The following is a 26,488-nucleotide window of genomic DNA, read 5'->3' as shown; positions in this document are numbered from 1 at the left end:
TTTGCAGTAGATCAAATTTGTAGAGTTATTTTGAGTTACTACAGGTCATTTTTGGCTGATATTAGACATTAATTTGTTGGGGGGTTCCGCTAGCATCTGGCTAAGCGCCAGTGCTCTTAGGGTTTTCACTGCCTCATCTTAGAAAATCCAGAACTTTCTATATTTTGGTACTGCTATTGACTAGCATAGTTTTTTTTTTTTTTTTTTTTTTTTCTAAACAAGCAAATTTCATTATAAATGGAAAAGATAATACATGTAGAGAGAGTGTAATTCCCCAATAAATACTCCAGTACAATAACTACAGTGCAAAAAAGATTGAAAAAAGAAAATTAAATCAAATTTTGAGATCAATTTCTTGATCTCCACACAAGCCCTACAAAGAGAGCGCAATCTTAAAAAATGGCTTTTAAGTAAGCCACAGCTGGAAGCAGTGTAAATTGTTGGTACACTGCAATTTGTTATCTTGAAATATTTTTTAGAGAAATCCTTAAATCTCTCGTTCAAGATCATCAGTAAGAAAAAGCGATAACATAGTAATCCCTTTTTCAAAACCGGCATCGCATCGGATGACTAGCATAGTTAGTTCAAGCCCGCAATAAAGATCTACTTGGTTGTGGAACTGGAAAATTTGAGATTTACTTGACCCGATTAAGAAAAACAAAAGCAAACAAAAAGGCGCAGATAAGTCAAAGGCAAAGCTACATCTTTAATTCCGTGGAAGAGAAAACGAGATACAAGATTCTATGGCCAAAACTTGACATATTTTTCATCTGTGTCGGGCAAAAACTTATATCTTCACACGAAAGTTGCGTTGTACAACGCAGAGATGAAAATTACACAAAGCAACACCTCTATGATACATGGACGTCCACAGATTATATATATCTCACCATCAGGTATAAAAGACCTCGAGTCCTCTCAAAATAGGAAAAAAAAAAATTAATAGGCCTAAAACAAGAAATAAAAAATATATAATTAATTATGGAAAATAACCCATCACTACCAACCCATTGGAAGAAATAACCAAGACTGACTTCTACCTGCCCGTGGCTCAATTTACAAACGGTGTGCGGACCCGAATTGTAACTTTTAGCACATCAGGAAAAAAAACTATCTGCCGCCTGCAACCTGGTTCTCCAAACAGCTTCATCTCAAGGCTGACCAATTGTGTGGTGAGAACCCGAAATTCCGAAAGCTGCCCAATTTCTATCAGGGAACCAAGATCACAAGTACAGGAGATTCCCTGTATATGGCATCATGCTCTATACAGAACAGTAACTCAAGGTGATAGCATGGGCTTGGAATGAATACAGTAAAACAATTCCAACAAATGTACTATATCCAAGCAAGGGAACCTCGATCATTTGTTACTTGAGGACGGCCTCTAGTTGGGGTCGGAGGCCTGTTGGCATTCAACTCCTGATCTCATTTTCAAAGGGAGACAAAACAAAACAAAATCAACAAGAAGACCAGGACTAGTACCAAAAAGAATGTTGCAAATAAGAGGACTGCTATGGCCACAAACAGATTACACAAAAGCAATCCTACAAACTGACGTGGTTTTATGTGATCCGTTAGATCTATTTTACAATAAAAGTAACTTTACAATCTGACGAACCATATGAAGCCGCGCAATTTGTGGGATTACTTTTGGGTAATCCATTTGTGGCTAAAATATTTCTCTACAAATAATCTCACTTTGATGTTATATATCTACGCATATTTATAAAGCAGCATCACCTGCATCCATGTATCTTCTATATGACGCTCCGGTGATGTTTCTGGTGATGAAATTGCTGGAGGCAACGGATGAATAAGTTTTGGGACCACCACCAGATCTCTACCCAAAACTAAGATTGCTCCAGCATTATTTGCAGTACCTGTTGTGTTGGGGGGGGAGGGAGGGGGGGGGGGAGGGGGGGGGGGGGGGTCCAAATTCAAATCATATACCATCTCAGCGTAGGTGCTGCATAAGTAGTCACAAAATCCAGGAGCATACCACAGTAGTTGGTGGCTGAGAAAAGTGTAATCAAATGTCCCTGGGCAAAGCGCTCAAAGCCATCCATCACACATTCATGTGCTCGTACAATTAACTGAAGATCATTGTTGTTGCAGAATTCCATAACACGATCAGGCTGAAACAGCAAACCATTTAGATGCAAACAACACGCAAATACAATCTTGAAAAAAAAACACCTAATTGTTGATTTGAACTTTAGACCAATTCCAAACCCAACCTACCGGCTACCATTTATGACCTGAACCAAGGCCAGCAATTAAACACGTACATAATAGACTTGTCTCGATGGACCAGTTCTCCAAATACATGTTTTTACGAGTCAGACTTATATTAAAAACACAGAAAAGGGACGCTACCCAAGTACAAAGTGCATACAAGAGGAATACCTACACTAAGTAGTTCAAGGAAGCACAAAGACAAAATCCATATAAGTAAAATGCCAAGAGCAATTATGAGCAGAATCCTCCCGAATGGGCTTTGGGGCACAGAGGAAGGGAGAAGTGCCCGCAGGACACAATGAATGATGAAAAGCTCTAACTTCAAACTTCCTCTCCCTTGGTGGAAACCACAAGATTCTATCCTCTATAACTCCATAAGCACCATCCTCCCCACATGCAAATCATATTTGACTTTCACAACTAGGGGAGGGGGGATGGTCAATGGAAGCATATACAATTAAATTTAATGAAAAAATAGAACCACCATTTAGACAAAATTACCGAGTCCTATCTTCCAGTCCCCAAAAATTTTGTACTTCCATTAGTCAATAGATTCTGCTTATAGAATCAACATCCTACAACTAATTTCCACATTGCACAACATAGACATCGACTTCAACAGATATGCCAACAGACATTCCTGTCTGAGACTTAAGAAAGTTGTCAGATGCAATTACCATATTCGGAGATATTCTAGTTTTAAAATACCACCTCTGCCAACATCAAAACTCATAAATGATAGTCAACTTTTTAATATATATACACTTGTTAACCTACGACACGTAAGAGAGAAGAAGCTACAACATAAGACTCACCCCAAAAGTAACTAACCCAGGACCTCTGGCATTAGGTCGCAGTCCTTCCACACTATCATTTTCTGTTGGATCGGACCTAAAATCGTATTAAAATGTCATTTGATAAATTGTAGACACGAGAAAACTCTCACAAGAACCAAACTGAAACGGCAGAGGCATGCACTGACCACAATAAATCCATCAGCACGATTGAGCCTGCTTCCATTGTTATTGGACGCTGAAGACTCTCGATCTGTTCTACGTGATTTATAGAACGACCAATACCACCATGCATACAAATTATTTTCTTTTCAATTAGAGCTGCCAGAGGAAGCCAATTGAATAGTCGGTTTATCCGATGCCATGCCCATATTCCATCTCTCTCACCCTGCTCAGCAAAATATGAAGTTGTTAGTAGCAACCAGTTGATAAAAGAGTGCGCAGACACTACTTGATGCATTTCGCGACATACCATACGCTCAATGCACTCAATCCGGAAGCCAAAAAGAGCATTAATATCTGCAGCTTCATGATTCCCACGAATTAAATGTACATTGTGGGGATATTCTACCTGCAAAATTGACATAAACTACATAAATCTTAACAAGTTCCAAAGAAAGATATAGATAAAAATTAAATAAATTGAATACACACAAGCCATCAAGCTCAAAAACTACCTTCAAAGCAAGCAATAGAGTAATAGTTTCCAGGCTGTGCTGGCCTCGGTCAACATAATCTCCTAAGAATAGATAATCGATATATCTGGTAGACAAATCATACAAAATTAGCATCATGGGAATAAGTATTTACTTACCAGCAAAGATAAAAATAAGGAATAAAAAGTATCCAACAATAAATGTCTACAATATAAATCAGTGAGCTACTACCATTCAATGGAGAAACAAGCAACTTTTGTTTTTTGTTCGGTTAAGGACCAAGCAACCAATAACTTACTGATAAAACTTTTTTTTTTTTGATAAGTAACTTACTGATAAAACTTAAAAGGAGATGCTCTAGAAACATATAGATGGAACCTAAAAACTAAAGATGAATGGATGGCAAATAGGCCCAATAAAATGAAACTTGTTTCTACAATATGAACTAATGATCCCATCACAAGTAGAAAAGTAATAATTTTAAAGGATATGATCGATCCAACAAACTCATTAATGAGAACAATAAACATTTTCTATGAGGGCTATTTCAGGAAGTTTTAGTTAGGTTATTTGGATAATCCCATTCTCGATGATGAGCATGACTGTCTTATTGTGGTTTGCAATTATTCTTTGTTTTGTAGAGACACAAGAAACTTGTGCCTTCTCTAAGTGGGGTATAATTTATATTTTCTGGTAGTTTTGCTTTTGTATGAGCTATGTCAGAGGGAAGTAGAGAAAGTCTGTATGACCTTTTTTTTATAAGTAGAAATTCTGTATGACCTTGACAAAGTTATTGCAAAATGTGCAATATTTTGATGGTAAGACTACACTTAACTTCTTCAAGTCTCTACTCGGAAAGCCAAACATCAAACTTTCACGTTTTCCTCTCTTCTTAAAAATCCTAGTCTCCAATCAGATTTATTGGTTACTCCTTTCTTGCTCTACAGGACTACAGTTTCAACTTTAAAGGCAAAACCAGACATCTCTTAGACCATATAATCCCTAAAACCCTACATTGCGATCACAAACTCTTAACCCTACTGCTCTACAGTTTGAAAACCTTTCCTCATTTCCAGAAATCTTGCAACTCTCGCCTTCAAAACCGCAAAAAAATCCATAAGCCTAAATTCTATCTTCCCTTCTAAAAAACTTCAAAATAAAGGCGCTAGCCGCCATATAATATGCATATCCCTTGGCACTTATAAGGGTTGTCCGATGTTAGTACATCTTTCCAAAATCAAGAATCTATCGTTGGATATTTATATCCATGACTGAGCTTCATGCGTGCTAATAAATTTCTGTCCTGATTCACAGTTCAAACAACATCAGGATAAACTTCACATTATTTAGAATCCAAAATTGCTGTCAATCCTACATTACTCCACTTCAGAACAGGGCTTGTAAACCTGCAAGAAAGAGGCTTTTCATAATGCTCGAGGTCAGATAAAAGACATCATAATTTCAGTATAAAAAGCCAGGAATTCCCGCTCAACAAAGTTTACACTCAAACTAACAGCTGTAGTCCATACATACAAAGTGGGATAGGATTAACGCAAAGCTGTAAAGAATAATCTTACTTTCCTAAAGCAAGAATTATGGACCATTCTTTTTTGTCAACGCAACTGAAGATTAACAGGTTCCCCTACTTAACGTAGGAGCAATATATAAGTTGGTATACCAATTAACGGCTCACACAAGACAAGTTTTCAACCTCAAGGTGAGATTATATTGTAATACTCAGGATCAAGTATAGAAATGTGGTGAATGAGATCCCACATTGCTTGGGAGGGAGAATTTCTTCCCCTTTATAATAATTCCATGGAGCTTTAATCAGACACAGTTTAGACCGCCCTTGAGACCTTCATTGGGTCATTACATATGGTATCAGAACCAATCGTAATCAAAAGTATTGGAAAAGAATGGCCCCAAGACATCAGGAAATTATAGAAGGGGTTGTCATACCCTGGATTGAATAAAAGAAGTCAGTAAATGGAGATCCTACATTGCTTGGGAGGGATGAGTTCTCACCCTCTATAATAATTCCAAGGGGCTCCAATTGTAATATTAACTAGTCTTTTTAGAGTATAACTCAGATGTGGCTTATGATATCCTTGGATCATTCTAGATGCCAAGACTGATTTCACTGTTGAAAGAGCAAACAAGCGGCCGCGGGGGGGAGGGGGGGGGAGTGAGTAAACAAGGTATTGAATACTACATTCAAGCTACGCTTGAATGGAAAATAGAGCCAAGAGAAAAAGTAAATCAATGAAGTCAATAGGTGTAAAAAACACACGTTGACGTAAAAAACACACGAGCACACGCAATGATGCATGTATGAGCCATGATAGTATCAACATGCACACAGGGTTGTGAATGTTTCATTCGTGCAGAATCTAGTGCAATAATAATCATAATGCAACCTGAATAGCCAAAAGGTGGACCAAGGAAGAAGACATATAGCTCCGTTTAAATGCTAAGAGTATCTCAGATGATCTATGAATACACTGAATAGTAGTGAACTAGTTTGAGAATATCAGAGAACGGTTGTGTTTCCAAACAGACCCCAGATCAAAAACATTTCAATCAAATATCAGCTCTCAAGGTTTAATATATAGCCTTATACATATATATATAGGGCTCCTTAAGTTTACTATAATGCTCCACAACTTTGTCAACATTTCCATGTTACCATCAATTTGACAATACAAACAAAACCATTAGATCAACAGCACTGTCTAATAAGTAATCTGACACATTCGCACTTTCATTGCAATATGATAGCATCATTTTAAGAGAGCAAACTTTAATGCAGCAGGTTGAACCAAGATTGTGCACACGGAACAATATTTTCAAATCTGGAAGCATATAGACTATTACATTTTTTTTAGTGCATTATATATGGCCCAATTGGATTTTGAATCCCCGACCTTAACTCTACCCCATTCTTAAAGAAAAGGAAATCCCATTTGAGCTACAGCTTGTTGGCTCACAAGATTTGTGTAACATCTCAATTCCACATTGGGAATATGAGTAACCCAAATAGAGCGGGTAACTTGTAATGGTAATCACGGGTGCTACATCCCACATTGGCTATTTACGAATTGAAACCGTGCTTTATGAGTAATATTAAGGAGCTTCAAACTAACTATTCTTTTTGGGATTATTGTGCAAAAGTGGTTTCCCCAGGTCATTATAAATGGTATTAGAGTCACCTAATGCTGGTGATATAAAGAAGCTGGTTGACTTGTCACATCATTAATAATTCCATCACCTGTTCATCAATTTGCACAACTCATATACAAAGGAACTATTACCCCTGATGCTTCCTCAAGGTATTGGTAATGCATCAACCACACCAATCAAAGTGTAAACAAGCAAATAAAGTGTAGGAAAAAGAACACAATCATAAGCAAGAGACAAGCATTTACGTGATTCGGCACTAAGGTCTACATCCACAGGCAATCCAGCAAGGGAGAAATTCACCATCAATGTAAAGGATTACAAGAAGAGAGGTTTAGACACTTACCTCTCTACAAGCATGGTCTATAACCAAATCACCCCAACTCTTACATTCTCACACTCACAATGTATTCACACACCCAAACACACCATGAAAGCGCCAAACATCTTGGATCACCCATGACCACAGTGGGAATATGAGTAACCCACATAGAGTAGGTGAGTTATAGAGGTAGTCATAGGTGCTAAGTCCGACATTAGCTATTTACTAGATGAAACTGGGCTTTATAAGGGATCCTAGGAAAGGTTCAAATTGACTAATTCTTTTTAGGTGTACATCGCAAATGTGGCCAACACTTTCCCTGGGTCATTACAATTTGTTATGCTTCATACAAAATAATTCAAACTAATCAGATTACTTACGCAATATCCCCAGCAGTTGAAGGTGCTCCATACTCATCAAAAAGGCGCATGAGATCCCCAAATTGCCCATGTAAATCACCAAATATTTTGATGGGAGCCTTCAGCTGTAAGACACTTGGCTCACTGGAAAATATGCGCTCTGCACTGTCGCAAAGATCAGCTATTTCATTGCAATCTAAAAAAAATTGCCTGCGAACTGGAGGCTTCCATCCACGAGGCTTTAGAAGATGTGCCGTGACCTGTTAAGGTAAGGAGACTCTTTCAAATAGACAACACAGAGAGAAACAAACAAAACATAAATTTTCTTTAGTAGGTATGGTTAAGACACCATGGGGGGGCCTTATTCATGGACATTGAACAAAATGACCTACTAAGAAAATGGAAACTTAACATTTTCCCAGCATCTCAAAATTTTCTAGGGAGATGAATATAATTGATGGATGCATGTTTACTCAACAGAGCTGTGATTGTTAATATGCTTATTTAAGCATTTTAAATAAATTGAATTACCGTCCAGAAAAACTTCAGACGCTTAATCATGCAGGTCCAGAAGCCAAGAACCACGGTTGCAAAATAATGAATAAGTAATTGGGAAGTTTATTCCAAGACAATATTTACTTTCTCATGAATGAGACTTCTTTGTTCAACACATCATCAGTAAGCTGAATCAATCTTAAAATTCATGTCATAGTAGCCAGTAAAGTAAAGGGAGCACAAAGAAATACATCTTATTTTAGGATTTAGATTATCTCAACTAAACCTAAACTTGTGATAGCCCATACTAAGTGAGTATAGGCGGTGAATGTGATCCCACGTTACTTGGGAGGGAGAAGTTCTTGCTCTTTATTATGACTTCAAGGGGCTCCAATTATACCATTCACTAATCATTTTGGAGTATGGACTCGAATGTGGCTTGGGCCTTCCGTCGTTACAAATGATATCAGAGCCAATTTCAGCCAGAAGTGTGGGACTTGAACCTTGCCACCTATGATGGAATGGCTCAATGAGGACGTTGACAACATAAGGGGGAAAGATTGTGATACCCCTTACGGAGTGAGTATGGGTGATGAATGGGATCCCATATTGCTTGGGATGGAATCCTTGCTCTATAATGATTCCAAGGGGTTCCAATTATACCATTAACATGTCCGCTTGGAGTATGCCCCAGATGTGGCTTGGGCCTTCTTTGGTAACACCGGTCTAAGAACAAAATCTCAACTAATCCCGATGGTGCATAGGCCCCTTGACAAAGAGTTGCACGCAAGCGCACCTAAGGTAACTCAAGGGGAAATTCTCCAGGTCCGATGGCCCCTAAAAATGGTTTGCACCCAAGGATTCGGACCTTAGACCTTAAGGGAGCATACACCCAAGACCACGGCTCTTACCACTTAACCAACCCCTAGGGGTTAATGCTAGAAGGCTTGTTCGGAATGAACTAGCTAATTTGATGAGTTGGTGAACCATCCCATGAATTGGGGGTATATTAATGTCATGCTTCTTAGTGAAAATTGGTTTTAGATTTTATATTGGAATAAAACCTTATTACTTGCTGCAAGTGGGATGAACTTTCATATAGTCAAATAATCGATTACATTTATGCTTGGTCTAGATTGGTTTGCTTGTCTAATCCCCTTTGAATGGTAAGTACACTTTCCTAGTGTGACTCAGAAAAGGCTACTTTATTTTGGTGCAAAAACTCAAAAGCTTTGAAATGGGATTTACAAGTTTGGAATGGAGAGGTGTTTGGGATGTTGGGGAAAAAACTACTATGAAGAGTTAAAAGACCTTGACATGATTAAAATAGGCCATTGTAGGTGGAAGACAAAGCTTATGAGTGACTTGGAAAGGACAACTTTCATAGAGAAGAGACGTGGGAGACAGATCAAGGGCCATGTGGCTTCAAGAGAGGGATTGATGCACTAAGTACTTTCATCAAGTGGCTAATTCAAATGGAAAGAATAATTCCATTATCTATATATATATATATATATATATATATAAATAAATAATAAATAAAAAAGAGGAAGTAATTTCTTTGATTCCTTACCTATGGATGGATTGTTTCCTTATGCCTTGGCGATTAGGAATCACATTGTAAAATTCCATCAAGAGTTTATATTATGAAAAATTAAATTGAATGCCTAAGTTGGATGGAATTTCTTTTGCACCCCTAGGGGTTGGCTCAAGTGGTAAAGGCATTGACCTTGGTGGTATGCTCCCTCCATATCTAAGATCCAAATCCTCTTGGGTGCAAACAATTTCTAGGGGTCATTGGACTGGAAGAACTTCCCCTTGAATACCCAAGGTGCACTTACGGGAAACTCCTTGCCAAGGGCCTGTGCACCCCGGGATTTGGACTAGGTTCTTGGACACCCAATGCCAATCCAACCAAAAAAGGTTAGAAAGACCTTTGAGAAGAGCAATGTCTAGGAGGACGTGAAAGCATTCAACGCAAACAAGGCAACGAGACCGGATGGATCTTTTTCCCCAAGCTTGTTGGGATTTGCTCAAGGAAGACAATATGAAGGTGTTCTATCAATTTCATTTGTAAGACAACTTTGAGAAGAGTCTTATAGTGGGTAGCGTTTACAAAAGTATGGCTAAAGTTCTTGGAACCAGATTGAGGTGTTGCCAAAGATTATTCGCTCAGTTCTTATTGCCAATAAATGCCTTGATATTAAACTAAGATCGAGGTAATTGGGCATGGAAAAGGCATATGATCACTTGAATTGGAGATTCTTGATAATTTGCTGGAAATGTGCAGATTTTGAGAGATGGTTTGTTTGGTTTGCCCAATGCATCTCTTCATTCCATTTTTCAGTTTTGGTGAATGGTATGTTGCGGGCTTCTTTACCAATACTTGAAATTTACAATAAAGGGACCCCTTGTCCCTTTTGTCCTGTCATTGTTAGGGAGGCTTAGAGTAGGATGATTGCTCTTTGTAAAATGTTATGAAGACTTAAGAATAGGGTGATATAGTGCACAGGGGTCTCTTATCTGGCATTTCTGGTAGGCACCTACAATGAAATAAGGCTTAGCATCTCTCACTTGTTCACATATGACACATTACTATTTTGTGAGGCCAGCCATGATCATCTCCGCTACTTGAGCTGCTTATACCAAGTCTTTGAAGTTACGTTCGAGTTGAAAAGGGAACTTCGCCAAGTTGGAACTACCCCATTCAGTAGAGTTGAGAATGTCACTATTTTGGTGCATGGCTTTGGACACAGGATTTCTATTTCATCCATGACCCATCTTAGATGAGGTTTGGATAGTGAGTTGAGATGAAAGTTGAATAAAATACTATTAAGAATATTTTTTTTTTATCGGTAATCAATGTATTTTATTCATAAGAGTAGGCAAAGCCCAAGTATACAGGGAAAATATTGTTAAAATATTATTTTTTAATATTATTATTGTTTTGAAATTTGAAAAAGTTGAATTGTTTATTATATTTTGTATGGGAATCTGAGAAAGTTCTAATTATTAGATGAGATGAGTTGAGATCCACTCTCAATCCAAACGGGGCCTTAGTCTTCCTCTAGGACCTCCCAAGCTTTAACATGATTTTGATAGCCTTCTCCAAGGCATGATTTTTGGCCTTTTTGGGAAAATTAGTTTATGCCTCGTGGTAAATCTCTTCACATTTTGGAATTTGGTAGCCATCCATGCCCCATATTGTGGAGAAAGGAATGACCATAGCTTCGACTATTGCAAGAAATTGGTATCAAAGTTCAAGTCTTTCTTAATACCCTCTTTCATTGGATTGTGGCCCAAAATAGTGCAGTTTTTTATATTTCTATTTTCCAAGGACTTTTAGCACTTTCATTTTGCTAGTTAGGTAGATCTTTCGTATACTTTTCTGTGTTTTGGGGTAACACTGTCTTTCTTCTTAACAAACTTTACCCTATCGATCAGAAAAATATAGCAAGATCCACTATACCTTTTTGGGCACACTATTGATGGACATTTGCCGATCTAATAGTTTTCTAGCAGCAGTTGCACTCTCTGGGGTTCCATAACTGACCCGCCTGCCTTCATTTTCAAATTGATCGATTGAAAGTTGTCTGACCATGCCACCTAAAGCTCCACCAGTCTCTGCAGCTACAACAACCTGACAATATATGTAGTAGAAAAACATCAGATAGTGGCACCAATGCTTACACATTTTCATGCCAAAATTGGCTCAAGATGATATTTAAAAGATTATCAAAAGCAATACTGACAGCTCTGTGATGCAGCCGAACGCCAGCTGGAACAATATTATTTGACACATCAGAATCAGGCTTAATTAAGGTAGATATCAGTTTTCCACTTGGGGTAGCCTCTGCCCCACGATCCCTGTCAGGCAGTTCAACTTCTCCATTAACTTGCCGTGCCTTGGCAGCAGCTAACGTGGCACTTATGGCTTCTGCTTCTGCTGCTGATGCTTCAACCAAATACTCAACACCTTTGCTCATTCTCCTGCATAAAAGTCCATGTCCAAATATACTTTGAATGAATGAGGAACATAGGATACAAATTAATGACTTTTACACAAAATCCATAACCAGCTAACCGTGATCCCTGGAGCATGGCATTTTCGGTGCTTATATCAGTATACATGTCGCCATTTATAGGGGGAGCAACTGGATTTCCCAGCACAACTGCGCCATCAGGAGCTGCTTCAGGCATTGTTTGCCTAGTCCTCTCATCAATGAATCCATAGCGTCCAGGTGACCGCCCTGCTTGAACATTTGATGCAGCAGCAGCCGCAGCATGTGAAGCAGCATTTGTTGTTTCAGCAGCTGCCAGATCTTCAGCAACAAGTAGGTCATCGAGCAACACCCCTATAGCATAAAGATTACAAATCACTATGCTAAAATGTTGATATTTGTATTTAATAGCTCATCCACCTGTGATAGCAGTGGGAACTATATTCAAAATAGAAAGGCTATGAAAAACATGACCCTGACAACCCTATAGATTCTCAAGGAATACCTAACTCTAAAAATTGATAACTTGTTTTGATACAGCTCGTTAATAGTGCATAGGTGATATGTTTGCTGTAACAGCAGATAAGCCTAAAAGTTGGAGATAAGTGAATAGTTTTTTATAAATAAAATATATATAAAAAAAAAAAAAAAAGAAAGAAAGAGAAGAGAAGAGGAAGAGAGAGAGAAAGAGAGAGAGAGAGCATGAAAAGTCCCAGAAATAAGGCGAGTCTCTGTCAAGGTAGTCCCACCTTTTCAGATTCTCATTCTTACTTTATAGAGAATACATGCCTAACTCACATTTATATTCTTTAATATCTTATTTACATGATATTCGATGGACCTGTATTTCTAATAAATTCAATCAGTGGTTGCATCATGCTAGATTTGCCAGACACATTATGACCAAGAGAAGGAAAAAACAAAAATTCAGAAGAGCATAAGCACTTGAGTAAGGAAATCTCGGCTTAGGAAATATTATAATAAATCAAGAATAAAAAATGCTATGTAGATACGTGTCTTGTGATTGATGCATGTATTTTATCGTCAAATCTCATCTCCAGAGAGAGATCTTTCGATCTCATAACTTATAATATCCAATTAGTTCCCCAGTTTCCAAACATCCCTCCAAATCTCAGACTGCATATTTGTGTTGTATCCACAAGTCAAATTATAGTTATTCAGCAATGCAATGCCTATTGTGCCATGACACTAGCCCATTCAAAGCTCGTAACACCGTAGTCCCACACTGGGAATATAAATAGTCTACAGAGTAAGGTATAAAGGTAGTCATGGGTGATAAATCCCCATTGGCTACTACTACGTCTAACTAGGCTTTATAAGTGATTCCAAATAAACTTAAAAACTAACTAGTATTTTTGAAGTCAGAACACGTGGCTAGCACTTTCCCTGGGCAGTTACATTGGGTACCAGAGCCACCCAATAAGGCCAGTCATGAAACAAAGCACCAAACGACATGCACCAATTAAGGACGTCAGTAATTTAAAAAGGGGGTTTATTTGTACACCCTAGTCCCAAAATGAGAATATGAATAATAAACATAGAGTAGGTACATTATAAAAGTAGACATGAGTGCTAATAAGTCTCATTCACATTAATTAACTACTTATTGAAGGAAACTAGGCTTTATAAGTGATTCTAGGTAAACTACAAATTGACTAGTCTTTAGGGGTTATTGCACAGATGTGACTAGCACTTTTCCTGGGCCGTTACAAACCCTCAGCTTCATCTTTAAGTAGAGATGAAGTGAAATCCATGTAGTAGACTAGATCGCATTTAATTTAAAGACTCCGCATTTCACCACCTTTAAACAAGCATCAACTTGATCTGCATAAATTGTCAGAATTCATCTTGCACGTCCATATTAAGCTCTATGTAGAAACCACTATATTGAAGGAACCAAACTGACTTCAAGAAACCGAAGAATGCATTTCTATCTTAAAACAAGACTTTTTAAGTGGTTATGCTCTTACATTATTATGCATAAGATGGAGTTCTGAAAACACAATGATGTACAAAATTATTCTCATTGAAGGGATTCATACCTACAGTAGGACTAGAAACAAATGCACTAAGATGATTTTTTAAATAATTATATTCATCTCTTACCGCCACGTAAACCACCGTAAATAAATATCAAGTCACCAACTGCAGCTGCTGCATGCCTGCAACGCCTTGTCAATTCAACTGCAGCATCTCCACCGGCTGCATCAGCACTATATCGGCCAGTCCTAGGACTAGTAACAACGGATTTTGTATCACACCAAACGCCCGCAGCAGTATCCAACACTAGACAAGAAGGAACGTGAAAAAAAATGTAATATATTTTTTGGTGGGTCATCTTTTAAACTTACATCAAGAAAAGGGTCTTCTGAATAAATAAATAAATAAACAAAGCTTCTTTCAGCATAACAGCAACAAATTTTTGGGTGATAAGTGCATGAACAATAAAACATTAATCATAACTAATAATTCATTTGTTCTATAAATATTACTCAAAACCAGTAATAAAACAAAGAAAATATTTTTGAACAACTAATCACCACGACAAACTCAAAAGATTAAAAATATGTCAGAAAAAAAGAACTTATCGTTTTGGTTTGTTTTGGAGCATAAGACAAACCCTCAGACCCTAAGAGTGACAAGATAGCACATGTTGAATAATGACATCTTGCACTGAAAGCGAGATAAAACCTGATAGAAAATCTAACATATGATAAAACCAACGAGACAACCAATAATTATAGAGTTGGACAGGAAAACACATCCGGCAGGTAGGGGAAAAGCACATATAACAGCATGAGATCAGAACAGTTGGCCACAAAACAAAAGGATCAACAGCTTGCAGAAGGGTTACCCGCATCACATACGACTAGTACTCTTTACTTATCAAAAGAAAAATGTATTTCTTTTCCCTTTTCTTTTCTTGGAAAGTACCATATGATCACCAAATTAGGGAAAATCTTACCAAACCAAAGAGGTAGAGAAGCCAATCCTACCCAAACTTTTTGTTTTTTTAATTAGTAAGAATGCATCATACCTAAACTTTACCATACTTTCCTAGAAAAAGCATAAAGATTTATCTTCACAAATGGGAAAATAGCTGGTGAAATTTGAGGCCAAAAAGGATAACCATACTGACTAAAATTCCCGTATACATCCTATATTCATTATACTTTAATTTCTCTCAGCATGCATTAGAGTGAGCTGTTCTCAGCTGAGTTAAATTAGTCACCCACCTGAGCCTATGAGGAAGCGCCTGTCCAATTTCTCTACACAATAAGGTCCTACTTTTCACTTTCAGCTTCACAGTACAAATTTTTAATCGAGAATGGCCCATCACATCCCAAGTCAATTCAAAACCATTGATAAAGGTATAAAAGCCTAAGTTTAGCGCAAGATTTCTTGCACTGAGCTTATTAGCTAGATCGGGGCACAGCTCAATCAACAATTTCCAACCTAGTTTCGACCAAGCTTGAACTAGGCTATGCCCAAGCCACTTGCTCATAACACCCCAGATCAAAACTCCAAAGTTTATAAAAATAAAATACCTGCAACACTAGAAGAGTCTTCTACCATGCGCCCCCACCAAGGGCCCCTCCAGACACATGAAGCCGTGCATTAACAAAGACCTAGAAACATAGCATGTGATTAATCTTTTTACAAAAAATAAAATAAAATAAGATAAAGAGTCAACTTAAAGAAAACAATATTTTGATAGGTTCTCTTCAACTTAAAGAAAATAATATAAAAGAAACCAAAACCCACTGCTGCATGTTGATATCTGGAAGATGGTGAAACACCAGGAGCAATTGCCCACTCCCATCGACCATCCCTATGTTTAGCAAGTCCATACGCACTTGCCAGTGGCTGCAAGAAAGGCAGGAAGAAACAAAAACCAGGCTTAACACCCAAAACATCACATATAGAGAAGCAGAAGAAAATCCTTACAAATAAAAAACCAAGATTTTTTTTTTCTTTTTGATAACAAGAAATTCCGAAGACCGTGCAAAAGCAACATGTCTTTTATCTAGTTAAACTCTGGACCCGTGTAATGCATCCCCATCACACGGATCAGGTAAATCATCGCTTTTCACTGAAATAAGAAACAAGAATTACATGACAAGCTACACAACTTTTTTTGGGTGTGTGTTGTTTTCTTTTTGGGTGGGGGGGGGGGGGGGGGGGGGGGGGTTGTTCAACACAGGTCTGAGAGCAGAATATTCTTGCAAATACACTAGATTATTCCTATGCAAATGTGTGGGAGTTATTTAAAATACTAAAGCTGCCAATTTTGAAGCCACTATACATTTGCACAATAACAGAATAAGAATAATCTGATGCTGGCTTATTTGCATGCCTTCCAAAAATGCTAATTGGCTCCACATCAGTAAAATAGTTCCCTAAAGTCCAAGGACAAATCCTCTCCATTTCAGTTGAAACGGATAATTTCTTATTAGGTTTTAAATTTTTTTCCATAGGTATTTCGATTGAAACGGATAATATTCTTTTAGTGTAAAACAAGCACCCGGGGGGGAGGCGGGGTATTTTAGTCATTTCTCCTGTTCAAGATGGAGAGGATCCTTAACTGAAGTCCAAGGATTTATTACTAATTATGTTCATTTTTGTAAGAAATACTTACTAAAATGTGCAAAAGGTGCAACCCTAATACACAATATATACAGAGCGGCACCTATCTAGAAGGAGAAAAAGATTTAAGAAAATCCTTTTTTAATTATGTACACTTTTTTTTTGCCAAGTCATGATACATGTCTCTGTTGTAATGCAATTAGAAACTACAAGATGAAAGAGCAGTCTTTTCTGATGAATCAAAAACTGTCAATTGGTATTAGCTTCGCTTCCTCGTTTCTTGCAGAAATGGAAACTTAGGTTCCCCAATTGGAAAATCCTATCAGCTTTCATTTTAACAAATCCTGGGAACTTTTCTTTTTACGACTATACTTAATAAATTATTCATCTGAACAAAATAATTTATGACAAGATACAAAAATATTTGATGCACATTTTGGACCAAGGCCGTAATAGGAGGAGAAGAAGGTAGCCCAAGTTGGATTATGAATATACAGTGTTGCATTTACTGTAAGAGAATCAACAAACAAATAAGGAGTAAAAGAGAAGCCAGCAGAAACCTCCCATTCCCCCAAAAAAAAAAAGTAAAATTACAGTACATGTACCTGTGGTTTTGACTTTTTCAAAAGTCATACCCGTGGTTATAAAAGTTTCTAAGAAGTACCTATGGTTATGGTCAAACTTCAAACTGGTACCTCCTGACGTAACAGTTAACTGCCACGTCAGCATGAATCAAAAGACGACACGTTAGCCTGAACAGCAAAAAATTGAAAAAAAAAATTGAAAGGGAAATTTGATCATAAGCACCTTATACTTTTTTACATTTGAGATTCGCCCCATGTACCTTTTTTTTTTTAGGATTAACACCTTGGCTATTAAGTTTTTGGATCAGATCCCTCAATTAACGGATGACGCATGTCACCCAGTGAAGCAGCCGCATGTCAAACTACTTTTTCTTACTTTTCAAATTTCAAAATGGAAAATGACACTTGGCCCCCTCAAAGTTACCTCTCAGGTATTTTAATTTTTTTTTTTCTTAATGGTAAAGGATGTTAAAAAAATATTTAAAAGAAAGTGAAAAAAAAAATCAAATGCACTGGGGGCACGCCCAGCGGTACATGATGGGCGGCCCCCTAGCGTTGTCCATTCAAAATTAAAATAAAAAACTAACTTTTAACAAATTTTAACGAAAAATAAAAAATAAAAATTAATGGTTTGTGGGAAGGGAGACCTCCCCTCCCCACCGGGGGGCCACCACGTGGTGGCCAAACCACCAGGGTGTCTGAATCTGGCCACCCAATGGTGGTCAGACTTGGGACTGGCCATGCGCCACCCCATATGTTTTCTTCTTTTTAGATATATAAATTTTTTTTTTATTTAATATTTTTATAATTTATTTACTGTTTTTAATTTTTTTTGTTTTAGTTTTTTTAATGCTTTACTGATTTTTAAATTTTTAAAAATGTTTTAACTAAGTTTTTTATTTTTTATTATTTTATTTTTATTCTGTACTGTTCACTCTGACGTGTTGTCTTCTGATTAGTGCTAACGTGGCTGTCAACAGCCACATCAGCATTTTCCATCAAGAGACTGACAGAATACTAACGGAGGGGGACCAATTTGAGACGCTACCATAGCCATAGGTACTACTTAGAAACTTTTTAATCCGCAGGTACCACCTTTGAAAAAGTCAAAACTACAAGTACTCTACAGTAATTTTCCCAAAAAAAAATGAGAGAGAGAGAGAGAGAGAGAGAGAGGATAAGAAAATTTTTCATGAACGTATACCTAATATCATAAACAAAACCAGTGCATATCAAATAGTACCATAACACTTGAATTTTTTGAAAACATAACGTAAATTAATGTTAGCGGGAGGTATCAAATAGCACCACGAGTATATGAAGAATTAGATTTTGAAGCAGCATAAAATTTAATCCAAAAGAACCAACTGTAAAAGTAGGACCACAACCATACAAAGAAAGAATCGAACATAAATGATGTACGTAAGTGAAATAATTTTTTTCACTAACCACACTGTTTGCATCCCTCCCTCCACAGAGCAGTAGAAGACCATCAGAGCGTGCACTTGCTGTTGCATACCTAATCAAATATGTAAAGCAATTGCAATTGAGGGCCTAACTCGATTGATACAATATGCAAGCTTACTTTCTGCAAATTATAACATCATTTTCGCATGTGCAACAAGTATAAAGCACTTGAAAAAATTGAGTAGTTCAATTGAGTGTGAAACTATTTTCCGTTTTCCCAAATGATTAATAAAAAAATAATAAGAATAATTCTCTCATGTGACCACGATACACACACATACACAAAAACGTGTAATGCAGAGCCTTTTTGTTTATACGTAAAATATCACGAAAAGGGGCACGGCCGTTGAGACTCAAACCAGTCAAACACTAAACAGAGGCATTATCAATCAAATTGAAAGTGTCAAACCAGTATACTGTCAGGAAACTACCAGTAGCAGTAATTTTAAAAAACTGCCCGATTGTACCCTTCCAAGGAGACATAAAACTGTTGAACTAAAAAATCCTCACATTATATAGCCCTTGATTTTCTAAGCCCTACAGTCCTGCTCATCCACTTCAGGCTCAAGTCCTAACCTGTTGAACATAATTTACTTTCTGCAGATGAAGTTGTCAGATGAAGATAGTAGTGCGTGTGTACTATGTCAAAAGAATTTTATTCAAAAGGAGAGAACTCTTCAATACATGGATTGTGAAAAGCCTCCTAAAGAATACGGAAAAAGAAACATGGACACAGCCAAAAGCAAACAGCCACTCATTCAATGATGTGCAAAACAGATTTCAGATCAAACATAGCGAGCTGCTCAACATTTTTTTTTATCGGTGCAAGCTCCTCAACATTAGAAGTCCAATTATTCCTATACCTCAAAATAGTCTCCATAAGGAAAAGAGAGTATTCCAGACCATATAACTATTATTCAAAAAACTTCTTTTTGTTATTTAAAGCATTATACATCAAACTATCCTCCGCTCATATTAAACATTGACTCCCACTGAATCCAAATAAGGACAAGGAGACAAACATACCTCTCTAGCAATGGAGAAATGAAGAAATAAGTTATTTTTTTTTTATAAGAAGAATTTATTGATACACATAATTAGGCCTTAACCAGGTACACCAAGAAGTATACAAGAGATGAACCTAATTACAAGCTAACTGCTATGGAAAACAACATAAAAGTCATTAAAACTAATCCCGTTAAATACAATAGCCGAAGCCCAAAGTAACAATGTATGAAAGAAAAAGTCCCTGAACCCTCCCATCGAAAGTTCTCTATTATCAAAACAATGACCTTTCCTTTCGTTCCAAGTGCACCACATTACGCATAGAGGCACATCTTCCATAGAGCCACTATTTGACGATTGCCCTGAATACCTCTCCAACATGACAGTAAATCTACCACCCTCCTAGGCATGACCCAAGCAATACCAAGCCTAGTAAAGATTTCATCCCATAAAACCTTAACCACATCGCAGTGAAGAAGAAGATGATCCGCTGATTCACCATTACTTTTGCACATAAAGCACCGATCTGTTATAACAATACCGCGCTTTCTTAGCTTATCAGTAGTCAATATTTTTCCATGGGAGGCCAACCAGCCAAAGAAAGCAATCTTGGGAAACATTACTCCTCCAAATGCTCTTCCAAGGGAAGACAATGGTAGAATGGATCGATATAACCTCATAAAAGGATTTTACCGAGAAGTTCTTGTTCCCCAAATGAATCCAAAGCAACATGTCCTCCCCTCCCAACTTTTAAATTCAGCGCATATAATGCACTATAAAATTCTATAATATCTCTCATCTCCCAATCCTGGGCAGCTCTAATGAACCTCATAGACCATTGAAGAGAACCAAAAGAAATGTCCATATTATCGGCCACTAAAGCATCCTTGTCCAATGCAATCTTGTAGAGAGAAGGGAAGGCATTCATCAAGGCAACTTCACCACACCAAGTGTCATACTAGAATCTGATTTGGGTTCCCCTTCCCACCTCAAATCTCAAATTATTGAAGAAGTCCTCCCATCCATTCCGGATAAATTTCCATACTCCCACACCATATGTCCCTCTTACTCCATTTGAGCACCAACCTCCCCAAATACTCCCATATTTGACATCAATAACATTCCTCCAAAGAGCATCCCCTTCCCGATGGTACCGCCATAACCACTTCCCCAATAGTGCAACATTGAAGCTTCGCAACTTTCTAACCCCCAATCCGCCACATGATAAAGGGATGCAAGACAAGGCAAGGAAAATGGTTGTTGTAACAGATCTGGGAAAAATACCCTTATGGAGGAGATTTCTTGGAAAATCTCGGGCTCTTTGGTTGAAGGAAGGGGGCAAGAGCACAAAGTTTTTCCACAGAGTAGCTAATTTCCATCGATGGAATAATATTGAGGTTCTACATTCGGAAGGTAGGGTACTTACGGACAGTTTTGAAATTAAGGAGCATATTGTTCACTTTTATGATATGCTCCTCATGGAGCAATACCATTGGAGGCCTAAGGTTGAAGGGCTGGTTTTTTATTCAATTGATCAGTCAAGTGCAATGCGGTTGTAGAGATCATTTGAAGAGGAGGAGGCGCTTAGAGTGTTAGAGGGATGAAAAGAGATAAGTCACCGAGTCCAGATGACAATGGCTATCTTTCATGTTCGGTGAGCTGAATCGAAATTATAGAAAAATTAGGTACAAGAATGACCACAAATCAATATTAATGTGAGTGACAAAGTTAATCCTATCTATTTGTTTGGTTGTGACAATCGAATATTTTTTTTTACAAGTAATAAAACTTCTTTACAAGAGGAAAGGAGCAAACCAAGTTCAGAGGAAGCATAAACGAACGCCCATCTGGAAGGATAAAATAGTTTTTTTTTTTTTTATTGACACCGGGTGTCCAAGAACGTCCCGACAATCCCAAGTAAATAGCTAAACGTAAACACAACATCATAGAATATTTTTTATTATAAGTAAATGATTGTATTAATGAGAATAGGCATAGCCCAAATACATAGGGGGTGAGGTAACACCTAGTTAAGTGGAAGAATCATAGAATATTTATATTATGTAAATAAGTATAATTATACACAATAAACTATTACATTAAAATAAATTATGCTATTCGTGAATTAAAATCATCTTTGAATTATAATCTGGTGTATCATAAATGGCTATTTCTATCTCTAAGCCAAAAACTGCATATTGTCCAAATCACAAGAATACCTACTCTCTCTGATATTAAGTTTTTTTGTTACGTTAGAGCAAGACATTTAATGTTTCAATGCTTTTATTGAGGCTACATAACTGGTCATGGCACATTCGCCTACCTTAATGATGGTTCGTGTTCTAAGCTTACCCCGGAATATGGAGGTTACTTGTGGTCTAAAAGTACAACTAGTGATGTGAACAGATTTGAAGGGATAAATTATGCCCATCAAAAGCCTAGAAAAAGCAAGTGTTGCATCAACAACAAGCCTCCATACTCTAGTGAATTAACCACAACAAAACAACTGCAATTTGTAGTGCACCCAAGGGTTAAGAAGTTCCACCACATAATGCCCACACGGAGGTAAAGTCAGTTAAAAATTTGTGTAATTTTCGACTCATGAGTACTTTTAATGCTAAATTTCAGGCGGACATGCAACAAATTAAAGATATAATCAAAATTCAGTAACAAAATCAGAAACTCTTTTTAAAGTATTGAAAACTCTTGAATAAACCAAATATGTGTTGCTGGTTTACTTATCAAAAAAATATATGTTGCTGATTTACAATTTTGAGTTTCTACATCCATGAGAAAGAGAGAGAGAGAGAGAGAGAGAGAGAGAGAGATTTACATGCATGGAGGTGGACCCTCCCCTTCTGGTTCCAACTTACGCCATTCATAAGGCTTGGCCGCCGTATCCAGGGCCCATACATCAGCCAAAGGCCGCTTTCCTGAAAAACACACAGCAATACTCTTCTATTCACTTAAGACTCAACACATGAGATACTTATGATTTTTACTTATTTCTTCTCCAAAAAACATTAACAAAAGAAAAGTTCAGATCATGAAGTAACTAACCATCATTCCCACCAATTGCCATAAGATACCTTTGCCCCACTAAAGCCATCACATGCCCATAACGTGGCCCTGGGCCAGGGCCTTGGACAACAACTCTACAGAATACCAGCATTTCTGAATGAATAAATAGAGGAATATTCTTAAAAGAAATTGTGCAAGCACATCCTTCGTGAATCTAACCTATGCCATCGCGGCCGTTGCTGTGTGAGGTCAAGAACATGTAGATCCTCAGCAGACAAACCAGCTGGACCAATTCCACCCTGTTTTGAAAGATTAAAGACTCCAGTCAGAACTACGTTATAAATTTGAAATCAAAATTCAAAACACAACTTAGTCAATCATAGCCAAAAGAAGAATATACTGCCAGCTAACCTGAATAACTACCATAGTTCCTACAGCAGTGGCCACATGGGCGGCCCTTGGTGTCGGCGGTTCCCCAAAGGGAGCGATCCTGCAAGAGAAGTTTGCTAAAAGCATTAAAATGATATATAGAAAAAGTAAGAATTAATTATTTAACTACAGCCAAAAACACAATTTAAGAATGGGCATGGACTGATAAGATGGGGGGGGGGGGGGAACCATTTTTCCTAGGCTTACCTAGACCATTTATTTGTTAGTACATCATAACAGTGCACATCAGCTGTAGCACCCGCTAGTCCTGTAATAAGTAAATCATAAGCCATGAGAGATTAAAGAATGCAATAAGTAAATCATAAGCCATGAGAGATTAAAGAATGCAACACTATCACTGCAGGAAACAGGCAAAGTAGGCATCCCTCTTTTGAAATAATCTTAGAAAGAAAAAGGATCAACTATTCTTCATCTTCAGCCATATCTTGCATAGATTTGCAGAAAACACATCAATTGAAAATATCAAATCCTATTGCATCTTACATTCAATTGATATTGTTTGTGATTCAGCATAACCATGCACCAAATAAGTTTATAAAATAGCCAATACGAGGAACCTTGATGACTAAGATGTCAAGATAATTGGCCTAATTTACACTGTCAGCAAATATTTTCTCACTAGGAGCGCAAGAAATTAACATTAGGAATACCCATGCCATAAACAAAAGAAGACAGCCTAAGACTATTATCCGTTACATCAACTTCAATAAAACCATAATCCATGAACAACTAGAACCAAAAGTTTGAATTTTTACTCTGTAAATTAAATGATGAAAATATAAGTGGCTTCACTATAGGCTTCAACGACTCACAATCTAATTAAAAGCTTAGATAAACAACGACACAATCATGTTTCTAATGACCATAAATAATCTTGATAAGTAAATAGAAAAAAAAAAAAACAATATGAATGATATTGAAAGGACAAAAAAAGAATTGAATCAATTGACTCTAATGAAATTCAGCCTCTCTTTTTTATTTTGATTGGCACTAGGTGTCCGGGAACAACATCTCGACTAATCCCGAGGTATGTGCACAAGCCCTCGGCAAGAAGTTTCCCGCAAGTGCTCCTCGGGTAATTCAATGGGAAAATTTCCAAGTCCGACGGCCCCTAGAGATTGTTTATACCCAAGGGGGTTTAAACCATAAACCTGGGAGAGCATACCCCCAAGCCCAAGGCCTATACCACTTGAGTCAACCCCGAAGAGTTCTCAGCCTCTTACAACACTTGTATTGACAGGGATTCCAAACAATAACAACAATAATTAAAAGTAACATTTACTCAGCACGATCCCATAAGAAGCCAACAATACTGGTGTCAAATTCACTTAGACTCCAATTCCATAATATTATTCCAAGTGCAATGACACCATAATCGATAACAAACCAGCTAGAAACAGAACATGAAGTAATCACCACTTCACTGCTACCATGACCATGACCATCGTGCCTCTGGCATTACTTGAGTGTTCTATTTTCCTTTTATTTTTCATTGTTTATGAGAAAATTATTTTCTTTTAAAAGGAAAAAATGTAGAAAAAATAACCAGTAAGTTACCCTCCATTTCTTTCTTATGGGAGAGAAGATACCATCTAGTCAGAAGACCAAACAAAACAAATTTAAGGTTAACAGTACCATGAATGATATCAAAATAAGCATACAAAGACTGGCTGGAGTCATTGGAATTGAACAAAACTAGGAATCACAAACAATTTGAACGTATAAAGTTTCAACTCAGCAACAAATTCTATTCTATTTCATGATAATCAAGAACAGAAAACCAAAATACGTAATCAGCTCAACTATGTTCACAATCGAAACACTATAAGTTACGGTTTATATCAAAATTAGTAACAAAATTAGGGTTTAAATCAAAATTAATAACAAATTAGGGTTTCTCATTTTATATCGAAATTAACAACTGACCAACTTCCATCCCACCAAAACACAAAATACCACCTCTACAACCCAACAAGCAACACAGTAAATGGCAACAAAAGAAAATTAAATGAGCAATCCAAATGAGAAACATACGAATGCCGGCGCTCCCGGCTGATGAAGGAGTCCCCGAAGCTGCGGAATTTCCCTCGAGCGCGGTAGCACCTCCAAACAAAATCAACCTAGGACCGATAAACCCAGGCGTGCCCTCCTCCCCAACCGCCGCAACAGCGGTGAGAGTGTGGCCACACCTTGGGCCCGGCCCGTCCTCTTTCTTCTCTAGAATTGCATTAACAACCGAATAAGTCGGAGCGTGCCTCGGCCCCACCACGGGGCTCTGCTGCACCTGAGGTGCCGGTTGCTGCTGCTGCTGCTGTTGCGGAGGTGTTTGCGTCGGAGACTGAGCCGGCGACGAGTCGCCTAGCTGCTCTCTCTCCATTGCAGCAGGAGACGAGGCCGTATTGGGGTTCTGCACCGCCGGATCGTGATCACCCTCCGGTAGCATCGAAGAAGAATCCACATCCATTTACTCAACCTCCCGATTCGCGCTCTATATTCAAGATCGGAGCTAAAATTTCCGCAAATTCGCATTTCTAATCAACATTTCGATCCACCGGTGGAATCAAACCCCCACCAACAATACCCTTAACTCAGAAAAAGCCACACAGAAACGAAACCCTAGCTTAGATCCTCAACTCTTCAATTCAAGAATACAACGCACAAAACTTCCGGATAAAGTTCCAAAAACATAGAAAATTGATTATGCTCTCTCTCTCTCTCTCTCAATCTATCGAGTATGAGAAGAAGAAACAAGCTGGGAGGAAATGAAAACGGGACGGAGAAAATCTAAAGAGGGGCCTAACAAACAAACACATCAAACTGGTAGAAAACACCAATCTCTCTCAAAAAAAAAAATAAAACATCCTCAGTTTCTCTCTCTACCAAAATATTATTTTATTATTATAATTACGTTTTATTTTGTATTTTAGTATTGTGGGGTATCTGAATCTCTCTATTGAGAGGTATCGTTTCAATTTACTTTGGAATGTGTTTTTCTTTTTTTCTTTTCTTTTTTCTTTTCCCGTTTGAAATTCGATTCACTTACTGCAACCAACCGGTCATTTGTGCGTGTACGCATGGGGAGGCAAGGCCAATGTCATTGTTCCCAAGCTTGGTGCGGTGATGCGGACGGAGGGGTTACCGGATTAACCGGGGAATGGGTTCGACTATTATTAACGGTGATTACCGGCTCCTATTTATAGGGACTTTGGCATCCCGCTTCCCCTAACTAAAATACCTAAAGCTGCAACAACACTCCCCAAGGAGAGTGCGGTTCACGCGCCTTTTCTTTTAGCATGCGACTCCCCCCT

The 26,488-nt window shown here is 37.8% G+C and overlaps 1 protein-coding gene across 1 annotated transcript; it reads right to left on the bottom strand.

The window, feature by feature from the left end:
- Nucleotides 1-682: 682 nt before the first annotated feature.
- LOC121240297 (serine/threonine-protein phosphatase BSL3-like) lies at nt 683-26,045 on the bottom strand. Its single transcript, XM_041137698.1, is given in 22 exon segments — nt 683-1,419; nt 1,741-1,880; nt 2,000-2,135; nt 3,054-3,129; nt 3,221-3,420; nt 3,505-3,603; nt 3,710-3,794; nt 7,571-7,809; nt 11,514-11,684; nt 11,797-12,034; nt 12,129-12,399; nt 14,173-14,352; nt 15,615-15,644; nt 15,647-15,695; nt 15,832-15,933; nt 18,687-18,756; nt 22,543-22,642; nt 22,770-22,864; nt 22,950-23,029; nt 23,142-23,220; nt 23,367-23,427; nt 25,215-26,045. Coding segments are annotated over 22 exon segments (3,015 nt in total). The 5' UTR covers nt 25,645-26,045; the 3' UTR covers nt 683-1,335.
- Between the last annotated feature and the right edge of the window lie 443 nt (nt 26,046-26,488).

The sequence above is a fragment of the Juglans microcarpa x Juglans regia genome, chromosome 7S, assembly GCF_004785595.1.
Source record: "Juglans microcarpa x Juglans regia isolate MS1-56 chromosome 7S, Jm3101_v1.0, whole genome shotgun sequence".
In the NCBI taxonomy this organism is placed as follows: Eukaryota; Viridiplantae; Streptophyta; class Magnoliopsida; order Fagales; family Juglandaceae; genus Juglans; species Juglans microcarpa x Juglans regia.
This window is presented reverse-complemented; position numbering and strand designations above follow the sequence as displayed.